The 13,269-nt window shown below is 32.8% G+C and overlaps 1 protein-coding gene across 1 annotated transcript in view; it reads left to right on the top strand.

The window, feature by feature from the left end:
- The window catches only part of LOC141394375 (uncharacterized), a 360,060-nt gene that overhangs the window by 305,479 nt on the left and 41,312 nt on the right, over positions 1-13,269 (top strand). The window contains exon 4 of the mRNA XM_073968640.1: positions 2,307-2,434. Within this exon, the coding sequence (XP_073824741.1) occupies positions 2,307-2,434 (128 nt within the window). The remainder of the gene's footprint in view (positions 1-2,306; positions 2,435-13,269) is intronic.

Genomic DNA, 13,269 nt, shown 5'->3' with positions numbered 1-13,269 from the left:
ACAACAAACCGAATTATCTGTCTCCTAACCAAGTTACAGAACAACATTCAGAACCACCTATAAGCAATTAGTATCTTAGATAATTATGTTACTCTCTTGAACATAAGAAAGTGGGGCGTTGTTGTTATGTGTTGAGGCATCGGTGGTAGGGAGCGACCAACGAAATTGATAAAACTAGTTTTGAATAGAGACACACATAGGAACAAACACAATTGTGATAAAGAATATAAAATTAATAGGGTAAGTGCTCCTAACTCCGGCATGTACCAGTAGTCGGCATAATTACTATAACAAAATATTAAAATTATCTTAAAAATGTTTCAACAATATTGTCAGCTAACTCTGTGTAAAATTTCATTGAGCTTAGACCATTTATTATATCGGAATTTAACTTTTTGGTAGCGAGTGTTTTTCACCACAACCGAAAATGCATGTCTCTTAAGAAAATATTAGTGGAGACGTCATCATAATAATGTCTGTAAAAAAACAACATTATTCCACAACATCCGATACGGGACAAGGGAGACTTCTCTCATATCAATGAGTGCACCCCGATTCATATTTAGCTCAATGATATGGGACCTACTGTTTATCTCCGAGTCCGAACGGCGTGTCTTAAGACACCAATTATGGAGAAGTTTTTCAAGGCTGAAATACTCAGAAAATGTCGCCAACATTTCTGAGGGGTATTTTGCCACCGTTGAAAAATGTTTGATTTTGCCTGGCCGGGGAATCGAACCCCCGACCTTCTGCGTGCAAGGCGGGCGTGCATACCATTGCACCACGGTGGCACCCAATGGTGGCTCATCTCTCGCCGCAGAAAGGGTTGTTCGCATCCCCTAATTGCGTTGCCAAACAAAGTAGTCTATGAATCACATAAAGTGAAAAATATGTCAAAGCTGAAATAATAATATCTGTAATTATATTAAAATTAAAAAAATATTTTGCAAAATTGTTGTTGTGTTCGTAGAGAATAGTCAAATGAACACCTTAGACAAATAAATTTTTAAAAAAATATTTTAATTCTGGCATTTTTTCCGATGCCGACTTTGGGGACAACAAAATGTAAAGTTTGCCAGAAGTCGGCATGTGGTGAAAAACACGCGATTTGTCCGTTATTTTTAGTTCTAAATTGTACAAAAATATTAAATAAATATTTTAAGGTCTAAATAATAAAATTAGTTTGATAAAAATAATGAATTTTTAATGATTTAAGGCATGGTTTGAAGCGCGTACATTTGTGTCATGCCGGCAATTGGGTAATAGTTGCCGACTATAGCACCAACTAATTTATTTAAGCAATATATTTACAATTTCCTACTTTTTGATGCACAATTATTTGGAATATGAACTAATACTGTAGATACTATTGACCTTTCAAATAATTTAGTTTATGTTAAAAATAAATCTAAAACGAACAATTTTAAATGAATGCCAAATGTTGACAAAATCTTTATTTACTTTTTAAAAACAAAATCGGTTAAAATATGTATTATTTGTGTAAAAGTATGCTTTTTGTTATTTAAAATAATAAAAAAGAACATTTATATACTAAAATACAAGGTGCCGACTATTGGAACATGTGATGCCGACTATTGAAAAATGATGCCGACTACTAGCAAAAAAGCACTATTCTAACAAATTCGCAAATTTCACAAGTTTTAAAAGAAATAATTCAACATTTATTTATGTCATCGGAAAATAAACTAAATTTCAAACAAATAAGCTTTATTTCATTGCAATTGGCTAAATTGTCTCGGAATGGCGAAGGATTGAAGTTAGGCAAACTCTTAAAGTGCCGACTATTGGTGCACTTACCCTATTTGCAATTAAAATAATAAATATACAAAAGAAATAATACAGCGCCGTATTTTAAATAGTAGACATACCACAAAATATTGATTTGTTTTGTTTTCTAAGTCCTACAGTAATCTTTAACGACATTTCCGTGGTTATCTGCACAAGGCCGCTCTTTCCATATATATTTTATAGGATAGGATATTTTTTGTAAATTTTGAAGTATTTGACAATGTATGTATGGGTATTTCAATGGGGATGGAAATCCAAATAATTTTGATTTTGAAAATGAAACACAAAAAATTTTTAAAAAGAATTTGTCAAAGTTTCACCGTGTGGCATAAGACTTTATTACATAAAATGGTTATATCTTACATACTTACATAAACGTTTCTTCAAACCTTATTCTGTTCTGTTTTCTTCCTTCCAGAGTATGTAATTTGTTTCGCTATTTTGTTATATTATATTTTACTTTTACTGCACTAAAATATTCATTTATTTATTTTCAGCAAATCAAATTGAAGCAAGAGAGCCATCTCAACTTCTGCATATATTAAATCGTTCGTTTGTGTTTCCTGCCGATTCTTCGCTTACGACTGAAGATCAACTAACAGAGGAACCTATTGCGTTGATTAAGGTATTGACACTACTTAAAAGTATTCAATTTAATTACGTAATTGGGGGCAGATATTAATCTTATGTATACACGAATGTATAAGTAATACTCTTCTTAATGTTCAATCAGATTTATTATATATGTATATAATTTGGAACTCAAGGCTCTTTATGAGATTAGAACCGCTTTCTTAGTATAATATTTACTTGCACGTTTCACAGAGGGGAAACATAGGCCTAAAGTTGCTCAAAACTCGAAATATGAAAATCGTTTTTTATGAAAAAAATGTTGATACACGACAACCTGACTCTTTTCTGCATGTGCTATAACCATCGTCGACTTTGTAAGATTAACCAATCCCATACAGCAGTCGATTGAACTCAGCCATACTGAAAACAAAAAGTAAATTTTCGAATACTAAGAAATTAGGTGAACATTAAAATGAAATTATTTTCGCGAAAATTTATGTATTTCAAAATTTATTGTTTTTGTACAGTCTCCGAATAAGATTAGCATTTAAAATTTTCAGATTGTTTTTACATCTTTGCTCTTTAATAATGTTGATACATATCTTCTTTCATACAAATTTTTTATGATAATTTTTAAGATTACTAAAATTTCAATACAGAAAAAGTCTATTTCCCCGTCGTTTCCCGACCATTGTTTCTTCTAATGTTTTATGCGCTTGAGTCTCAAATATCAGATTCAATCATAAAAAATTGCGCATATTTGCGCCATTCCGAAAAAATCTATTTTTCTCAACTTAGGCTCAAAATATAAAAATTTTAATGCAAGATATTTTTCAAAATGTAAAAAGATTTTGGTTTCAGCGTTCGCCAAGACTTCTTATCTTATTTGTGAATACACCAGATTCACCATAAAAACTAAATTTTATATATCGTCTGCTCCGTCGGGAAAGGTCGTAAGTCCACTTTTTTTTGGAAATCGCGTTTTTGTTACAGGATGAGAGTACAAGTCAAATCACGTCGTATGATACAAAGAAAATGGTTGTATGTCGCGTTTTTCTATATGTTTTGCCCTTGTCGGAAAAGGTCGTAAGTCCACAAAACGTACAAATTTGAGTACGAAAAGGTCGTAAGTTCACAGGAAAATATATACTTTAAAGGATTACTACAGCTAATGTAGTTCAGATATAATGTTTAGCGTCATCCATGGTTGGGGTGCAATGTAAAGAACTAGCCTACACCTTTGGATGATAATCGGATGATATTTGGCGGAGCGTGTGGACCAAACTTTTGAACAAAAATGTGATAATTTCTATATTGCAACAAAAATTTACATTTGAAATCTATTTTCCCCTATAAGCGATCTGATTATGAAAGATGGACTTCTGGCCTTTCAATTGATACAAATTGGGATGCTGTATGTGTTCAAATACCTCATATATTTATTTATTTTTTTATTTATTTATTTACTTTGCAATTGAAGAATCCACATGAATATCATAGCAATTAAGTAATTACATATATTTAATCTTAATAAGTAATATACATTAATGATTTTAAAGAATTAAATTCAAATTTGTTTAAAATATCTAGCACAACATTATTTCATAACTACTCGGCTATATAGCCTACTTATAGAAAGGAAGTATTATTTATAATGTCTAAATAATTTTAATAAGTAATGTAGTTTTTGTTTGAAACGTCTATCATTACATTATTTCATTGCTACTCGGTTTATTGCCTACTCATAGTGGAAAATATTTATAAAAATTTTCGCAAAAAAGAAGCACATAATATACAGATAATCAGTTTAGTCGACGTGACGAGTGGAAAATAAGCTAAAAATGAAACATCAATTATTCATTTCAATTTCAGCAAAATGTTGAAGAAGCTTTCTTTTATAAGTAGAGTACGAGTAGCAAAAAACTTTAAGACTATTCGGAAGTATATTAAACAGCCTAGCTACTCTAACTGCAAAAGATTCATTCATATAAGGCCCAACTACGGGTATGATTAGTTGATTCAATCGAATCGAATTAAAGAAATTAAAGTAGTTTGTTATAAACTGTGGATGTTGTTGTTTGTATATCTTGTAAAACAGTAACAATAGTCTATAGTTTACAAATGATTGAAAGGAACAGCCTAAAAAAGAATTAACACAGGGGGAAATGTGGTCAAAAAGACGTCGAGAATATAGATATCGCACTACTCTATTAAAAGCAAGTTGCAGTTTTGACAGCTGCCTTGCATGCGTACCCGAAAATACTTCCAGACAGTACAGAATGTTAGGCATAATAAGGGCATGAATTAGTCTCTTCTTTTCAGCACGGGGCAACACTAAATCTGTATTGTACAACTGCCGAAGGGCAAAATTCGTATGCGCAACCACTGTGTCTATGTGATATTCAAACGTAAGTTTGTCATCCAATACTACCCCTAAACATTTCATATGATGAACAAATTCTATATTCACTCCCCTATATTTTAATTGCAAGCTAGGAAGGTCTCTGTTTGAGAATAACATTGCAGTAGTTTTAGCAGGGTTTACACAAAGGTGATTATTTAACATCCAATCACTAAGCTTGTTTAAAACAAGGTCAACTTTCGATTGCAGTACATTAATGTATTTGTAATCACCCGCAAAAAGCAACTGCACATCATCCGCATAAGCATAAGGAGTACACCAGCTATCCAAATACGTATATAAGTCGTTTAAATATAGAATGAATAAAAGAGGGCCTAAAACGGATCCTTGAGGAACCCCGCTCTTAACGGCAAGAACATTAGATGAAAAGTTTTTAAGATATACAAACTGTGTCCTATCACAAAGATAGGAGTATAACAACTTGCAAGCGGTCCTATTGAAATTATAAATACTGCTAAGTTTTTTAACCAAGTGATAATAATCAACTTGATCAAAGGCTTTTTCTAGGTCGAGGGAAATCAAGACACAACATTTGTGTTGGGCAAGGTATCTTCTCGTAGTATCCGTTAAACCAGACAGCAACATGGATGTTCCTCTACCAATTCGAAATCCACACTGGCAATCATTAAGCATACTCTTGCTTTCAATGTATGCAGTTATTTGACCACGCAACACATATTCAACAACTTTTGAAAGAACTGGCAATAAAGCAATCGGACGATATTCGCAACTAGAGGCACCATGATTTTTCTTTCTGATGGGGTTTATTTTTGCAGTCTTCCAGCCACATGGAAAAGTAGAAGTCAATATAATGGTATTGATGAGGTGTAAAAAAAATCTTGAAATGTACGGAAAGACCAACCTAAAAAACTTTCTTGGAAAACAGTCATTGCCCGCAACGTTAGATTTTACTTTGGAAAAAGCCTCCATCATTTCATTGTAGGTTATACCAGAGAATGAGAACCCATATTCATGGTCAGTAAAACTTAGCCAATCATCAACTCGACCTTGAGGATCTAATTGGTTATTAACAAATAATGAATTCATCTCATTAGCATTCAAACCATCATCATTAGAGCAATAATTGTCTTTGTTAATTAAGCCATGATTTCTAATTACGTTCCACATTTGCTTTGGACTACTGCAAGTTTCGAATAACTGTGAATGCGCTTTTCTTTTCAGCTTCCTTTTAATATTTTTTGTTCTATTTTAGGCTTTATACGCCAAATCAGACAAAGATTCATTGTAACGAATATGAGGGGAACGTATCCAATTATCACTGCTGTAATTTACTTTTCTTGTTTTCCTTTTAAAAACACTGTGCACAAAAGTTAGACCTTCCATTAATATGTTCAACTGGCCGTCAACATGTGGAATAGCAAAAATTCGTTCCAAACCTGCATTTGCTGCCTTTTCTTCCAACTCTTCAATACAGAAATCATTGTAGTCAACATATTCGTAAAAGGATTCAGTACGCCTAGGAGGATAGTTCATCGAAAGAAAAATCAATGCGTGTTTGGATATATTCGGACATATAGCTTGACCTGAATGCTGAACAGAGTCATATTGAGGCACTAAAAAATAATCAATCAGAGATGTTGATTGGTGAAAAGTGTCATAGTGTGTCGGACAGTTATTATGTATAATTTTAATATTCATTCTTAAACAGGATTGTCGCACAGCAAAAGCCCATGAAGGGTCAAAGAGATTATTATTAAAGTCACCCATTAAAACGAAGTTACTGTAGCATAACAGGAGGTCAGAAACTTCATTTTCAAAAGCTTCGAAGTTACCATTAGGTAAATATACCACGCCTATTAAAAGTGGACCAGTTCTCGCTGTAACTTCTATAAATAAGCATTCGACACAGCCAAAATTATTGCCAGCGCAAATAACTTTATATTTTAATTTCGATGAAATCAAAAAGCCAACACCACCCCCTCTGCGATCGTGCAGAAAGAATACCCACAGACATTCACCATCTCTGAGGGAATAGACGGCGTTAACCACGTTTCAGAAATACCAACAACGTCCAAGTTACTGTCCTCAACAATACTTTTAATTTCCGACAGTTTTGATGATTAATTAATTTGAGGATTAATGTTTAAACTTTGAGAATTAAAATGCATTACATTAAGGTTCTGTTGCAGATTTATCAAATTCGATCGAAAAAACTGATTATCGTGGATAATGTCTCCAATATTGTTTAAGTTCATGGCTATGATTACCTAAAAGAAATTTAACATGTAGCTCTAAAAAATTTTAAAGACAAAGAAAACAAAGGCAAAGTGCATAACAAAAAAAAAAAAAAAATCGATCATTGAGAAAATGTAATAAGCATATAAGTAATACTACTCTGTAACATTCGAAAAACCAATTCACATAGGGCTAGAAGTGGTAGGCACCGCTGACACTCCAAAAGAAACGCCTTGATTCAAAAGATCTGCACACTGCCCCACGTCGAGAGTACCATTGGTACCATTAGGGAATGTCACAAACACTTTTGGGATGTCTGCATTGTAAAGTTTATATTTCTGAATTTTGTTTTCTCTTCTCAATCTACGACATAAGAACAGAAGCTTGGAGGCCGCTTGATGCAAGTGATCATTTAGGTATACTTTGTTTCGCACCTCACCACCAAGAATGTCCGACAGTGTTAAGTGACATCCCTTGTTGTAGTTTGCCATAATTGAGTCTCTGGTATAAACGGAGTTAAATTTAACTAGGACTGATTTCCCCTGTGACATATAACAAGTGTGTTGTATATCTGACGGATTCAGATTCACGTTACATAACTCCGCAATTTTAATAACAGGCTCTCTTAAGTCATGTATGGCATTCGGGAGTCCATTTATCACAATATCAGCCCTATTCAGTCTTCTTCGTTGTATATCATTTTGGATTTCCAAATCTTGAATTTTTCTTGCATACATTGCTTCAAATTGTTTACCAACGGCAAAACAATTTTTAACATCTTCCTCAATTTTACGTATTTTAATATTAAGTTCTGTTTTTACTGCATCTAACAATTCGTCCATTTTGTCTTTAATTCGGACTATCTGGCTCTGGATGTCTTCATTCAATGTCGAGTAATTATTTTCAATAGAAGATGAAAATTCAGCAAAACGTTTACGCCATTCGTCGCCCAATTCCACAGCGTTATTACACGACGCATCTGTTGTGTTTTTGGTAGGATTTGCGTTTACTGGTTTGTTGAGACATTTAGGGCATTTATATAAAAACATCTTGCTTTTATGTAGGAAAGAATGTTGTTCTTTTGTAACTTTTGCACACGCAATGTGGTAGAATTCATCACACATGAAGCATCCAATGCTATTCTCATTAGCCTTAACTCGCCTCTGGCATTTGGGACAAGTATATATCTTAACAGGCATTTTAGTAGGCATTATGGGTGTGAGGGTGGATATATAAACAAACGTAAGTATTTTCGCAGCGTATGGAACAATAACAATCATTCAGAGATGACGATCATCCACTGGTAATTAGGCAAGGGGTGGATGGGTGATATATATGAGAATATTTCTCTTTATTTGTCTTTGCGTGCAGGAACAACAAAAAATTGCCACATTAAAGACTCCCAAGACTGCACGTAACAACAGCAGCAACAACAACAACAAAGTACAAGCAGCAAGACAACTTTTAATATGCAGACCACCAATGCAGAAAAGTTGACAGGCATACAAAACCAATACGTTGGAAAAGAGTAAGTTACCAGCAGCACAGCTGCGACTTCCAAAATTAGTTTCTGTTTGAACTTCAACCAATAAGCATCAATATCAATTAGATGGCGGCAAATCGTTTTTGTTTATTCCTTTTTTCTTCTTCTTCTTTTTGTGATGCAGTAGCAAGAAAACTACTCTTTTATTATAATACAATTTGAAACGAATTTAATCCAAATTCGATCTGCACAACGTAAATAATGTTCACTTTTAATTTTTTTTAACACGTTGAACTACTATTAAACTTTGTTTTCCAAGTAATTTGTAAAAAAAAACAAAATTTTTACTGTTTTTACTGTCGTATATCTTACTTAACTTTATCAACTGGTAATTTGTGGTTTCTCTAGGGACATTTATTCACATAACGAGATTAGTTTATATTCTGAATTCAATAAAGTAATACCTTCTAACGGACGGGTAAGTGCAATGTTTATAGTATTAAATTATTCTAAAATAATAATTGATTGAAATGTAAGTTCGTAAGTTTTATACATATATAGCGCATTTAAAAAAATAGGGCACAGGTGTAATCCGCTCCTGTGAAATTCAACAAAATATATAGCCTACTTCCAAGGGACATCCCTGTGCATAATCTGAAAATTACATGGAATAAGTACTTAGGGTCGAAGATTCAACAACCGTTGCCTCGCAAATTAATTTTCTGGCCGATACTTTCATAACTTTTACAAAAAAAGCGTTTTTTAAATATAGGACCTGCCCCCGCCACCTCCAAAATTCAAACAAATATAAAGCCTATTTTCACCTCGGTTGTTCCTTGCATATTCTCTGAAATTTTTAAACAAAAAATCGGTTCAGCCGTTTTTGAGTCTATGCGGAACATACAAACATACACACATTGTCTTTTATATATAAGATTTCACCCAAAAGTTTTGGTCAATTAAACCCGCTAATAATTATCTCTTCACCATGTTAAATTGCAAGCTTATTCTTTGTCTTAAACTCAAATCATTCTTAAAATTTCGCTCCGATCGGAATATTACTGTGATCTACAGGATAGCTACAAAGTCGGGTAAAAATTGTGGGTTTGGTCCATTTCACACCTTTCGGTCATAACCAACATCTAATGGGGTCACTTTTGGTCGGAACCCGACCTCTCCAAAAAATTTCGAGACGGTCGGTCCAAAATTGAGGCCTGGAGTTTTATTACAATTGTTAATGGATGGACGGACACACATAGCTAGATCGCTTTATCTCGTCAAGATATGAAAAAATGACATGGGGAGGGGGGTCTACGAGGAATACTTCGCGATGTTACACGAATATTGGACAAAACATACTTGTAATACCCTTTCCACATTGTTTTGTAAAGTATAAATATTTTATTTTAAAAACGTCCGTAAATTGTAGGAGAAGGTTGTAAGTCCCTACAAAAATACAAAACTGTACAAGGAAAAGGTCGTAAGTCCAAAGACATTCAATTATCTCCCAAACGCGACGGAATTTTATGAAACAAAGTACAGGTATTGAAGCGGAATAAATAAACGAAGAATACTGCCTTTACCACCATAATAAAATCTTTAATACAGAAAGCGCAGGAATGTTTTTTCTTCCTCCTGAAAAATTTATTGATAGGGACTTACGACCTTTTCCGACGGAGCAGACGATATGTTTGCGACGTTCAGAAAAAAACGATTGTTTCTCAAGTAGAATATGAATAATGATTTCAAAATTTTGAAGCAACCTTTTACAAAAATTAGTATTGATAAATTTAGTTCTTTACAATGGAAACGGCAAAATTGTATGTTGATTTGTACCCCTGGCTAGAAACAAGCATTTTCGTTTATATAGATAACAAGTCAAACGAAATTTTTCCAGAATTGACTGCAATATGGATGTTTTGAATACTTCTTACCTCGGATCCTTTCTTAGTATCAACACGTATAGTTTCCAAAAGAAATAGGCAACATTTTACAACAACTGCTTTGTCGTTATTACAGGACCATCTTTAATAACTTAAATTCATTGGTATATTTAATTTTCATAATTATATAATAGTCTAAATATTTATGTATTTATAATAGTACATAATAAATTTGATTTATTTTTAAGCTTGTCATATATGTACCAAAATTTATAAGCTTATGAGGTGTTAGGCTGGAGAATATAATTGAATATACATATCTTGACTAAAATGGTTTAAACAAATTTTGCAACTCGAAACAAAACAATAATTTAAAATCAACATTTTTGTCTGTTGTTTAAAAAATATATATGGAAGCTACATGTACATCTGAACCGATTTATTTATTTGTTTGTTTGTTATTTGTTTGTTATTTATTTATTTAATTGATCTAAATTCTATCAACATAGTCCTAGTGAAGATTTAGGATACATTTTCTCAAATATAATCGTGATCTGAGGTATATTGTGGGTTTTGTGCAACATTAACAAAAATTGAAATAAAAAATATATGTTGGGACTACAAATAAATCTGGACTGATTTGGACCAAATTAGGCATACTTTGACATCTGCTAAGTTTGGACGCATTATTTAACTTTCCGGATCTATCAAATGTATATAACGCTTTTTGTGTATGATTTATCTAAACTCGGATGCCAATATATATGAGAGCTGAATCTAAATCTGGATCAATTCTTACTATTTTCTGTAGAGTTAGTCTTTAGACCGAAAATATGAATTGTGCCAAATTTTACGTCAATCGGACTACAAATGAGCGTGTTAGGAGTTTTAATCAACTTTTAACATACATTTCCCCTCTGTGCGTTTCTATGAATTATATGTTTTTAACGGATATATAGTACTCTTAACATATCTTGTTTGTGGATAGAGCTATTTTGCATAAAGGTCTTCTTAATTTGAATTAAAATTAACCGTGCAATATGTTTTTAAACCAGTAAAGTAAATTTGTTGTTATTCTCACTATTTTATCCTGCTAAATATAGATTTTTCGCTTACAGCAAGCCAAAACTTGATAGCCCTCCGATATTATAATCGATGAGAAAAACAAAAATTAAACAAATTCTGTTATTTTCGGTTTCATGTTTTTGAAAAGTTAAGAAATACGAGGGAAGGAATGGAGGAAAGTTTAACATTTTTTATCCTAAACGTAATCAGTACGTTTTGACGTAGGACCATGTGTTGGGTTGTTGGCTTGAAGAAATCAATTTGCCAAAAAAGGAATTTAGTTGTGAACATTTTTGTCCGACCATTTTTCAGAACTTTCGACGTAGATTATCACGACAAGAGTGTCTCGATGAACTTAAATCTTTGTATGGTGTAGTGAGTTCAATTGTGGCCATCGTTCGATAAAAAACGAAGGTCGTCCAAAAACGGCACTTATGCTAGAAACATTGATGCCGTGCGTGAATTGATAATGGACATTTCTTGTACCAGCATATATTCGATATTACATGAAAACGTGGGTGATGCTTTTTTTATAACCTAGTATCCCTGTACTATTTTTTGATGTATTTTTACCTAAGATTAGATAAAGCCTTAAATATAAGGTGATTAGATAAAAAAGCTCACACACAAAGTCATTTGAAATGTTTCTGTATGAGCTTTTTGACAAACTTTTGAAGTCACTATAAGTATATATGTAACTGAAAATTAGCTTTGGAGCCACACGCTATAACCAAAATGGCACAACCTTCTGTTTCTCACAAAATTTATATTATCATTATATTTATGCCATTTTATATCATATATAATTTTATTTATGTTTCTATTAACAGTGTGTAAAAGTTATTATAGTCAATAATAGGAAAACGGTCATTCATTCGTTCAACAGAAAATAATGTTTTGAGAAAATATTTTTTCTTTTCATAGCATTTAAAAAAGATCAAAGTGTTTTTTTAAACTTAAAGGGAATAAACATTATTTAGTCATTAATAGGCAAAAAGTTCATTCATTCCTGCTACAGGAAATCATTTTTGAGAAAAAATGTCATAACCCAAACAAACAAAAGTCTGGATCCAGCACAAGTTGACAATAGCCCTTTCAATCCTATGGCAGCGGTTTCTTTCGTACCGGATTGACCCGACCATAGCGTTTCGGTTTAAATGCTGCTAAACCAACATCGCTCTTGTCGATTACACTATGCAATACTGAAAATGCAAACAACTTCTAGTATGCATTTTTGAACGTATATATTTAGACTATAAAAACGTTAGTAGGGTTTTGTCCTGTCAGATCCAGTTCGGATTTTATGGCCTCATCTAAACCGGGCTAAATTTACACTTTTTTGCATTTATCAGGCCTTTATCTCAGAAATGAATAGGAATTTGGCCTTGCTGTCTTTAGCAATATTGTAGCCCTAAACTAGTAGAACTTATATTTTGAAAAAAAAACACATAATAAAAACTCCATCTATGGCATCAAAATCTATAAAATATAGAACATTTTATATAATTGCTGAAATTCTGGTCAGTATCGGCTAAACTGTTGGGAGTTGAAACACGTAACCTTTTGCAAAAATCTTCCAAATAAAGTTCTCAACAATTCGTTAGAACATTCTGAAACACTAAAATGCTTACTTCATGTTGTTTCAGCGGTATTTTGCATCATATCTTTTACAACACGTATTTCAAACACAGTTCACACCAACAGTTTATTCTCGCATTTCGGATTTCACTACATTATTGACATTTTTATTAAACCGTCGTTGAAAAATGTACTGAAAACAACGGGATAGAGGCATTTTACAACAATGTCATGTTCTGAAGAGTTGTGAATTACATTCC

Source organism: Musca autumnalis, unplaced genomic scaffold (genome assembly GCF_047663935.1).
Source record: "Musca autumnalis isolate F117 unplaced genomic scaffold, ASM4766393v1 scaffold_2, whole genome shotgun sequence".
In the NCBI taxonomy this organism is placed as follows: Eukaryota; Metazoa; Arthropoda; class Insecta; order Diptera; family Muscidae; genus Musca; species Musca autumnalis.
This window is presented reverse-complemented; position numbering and strand designations above follow the sequence as displayed.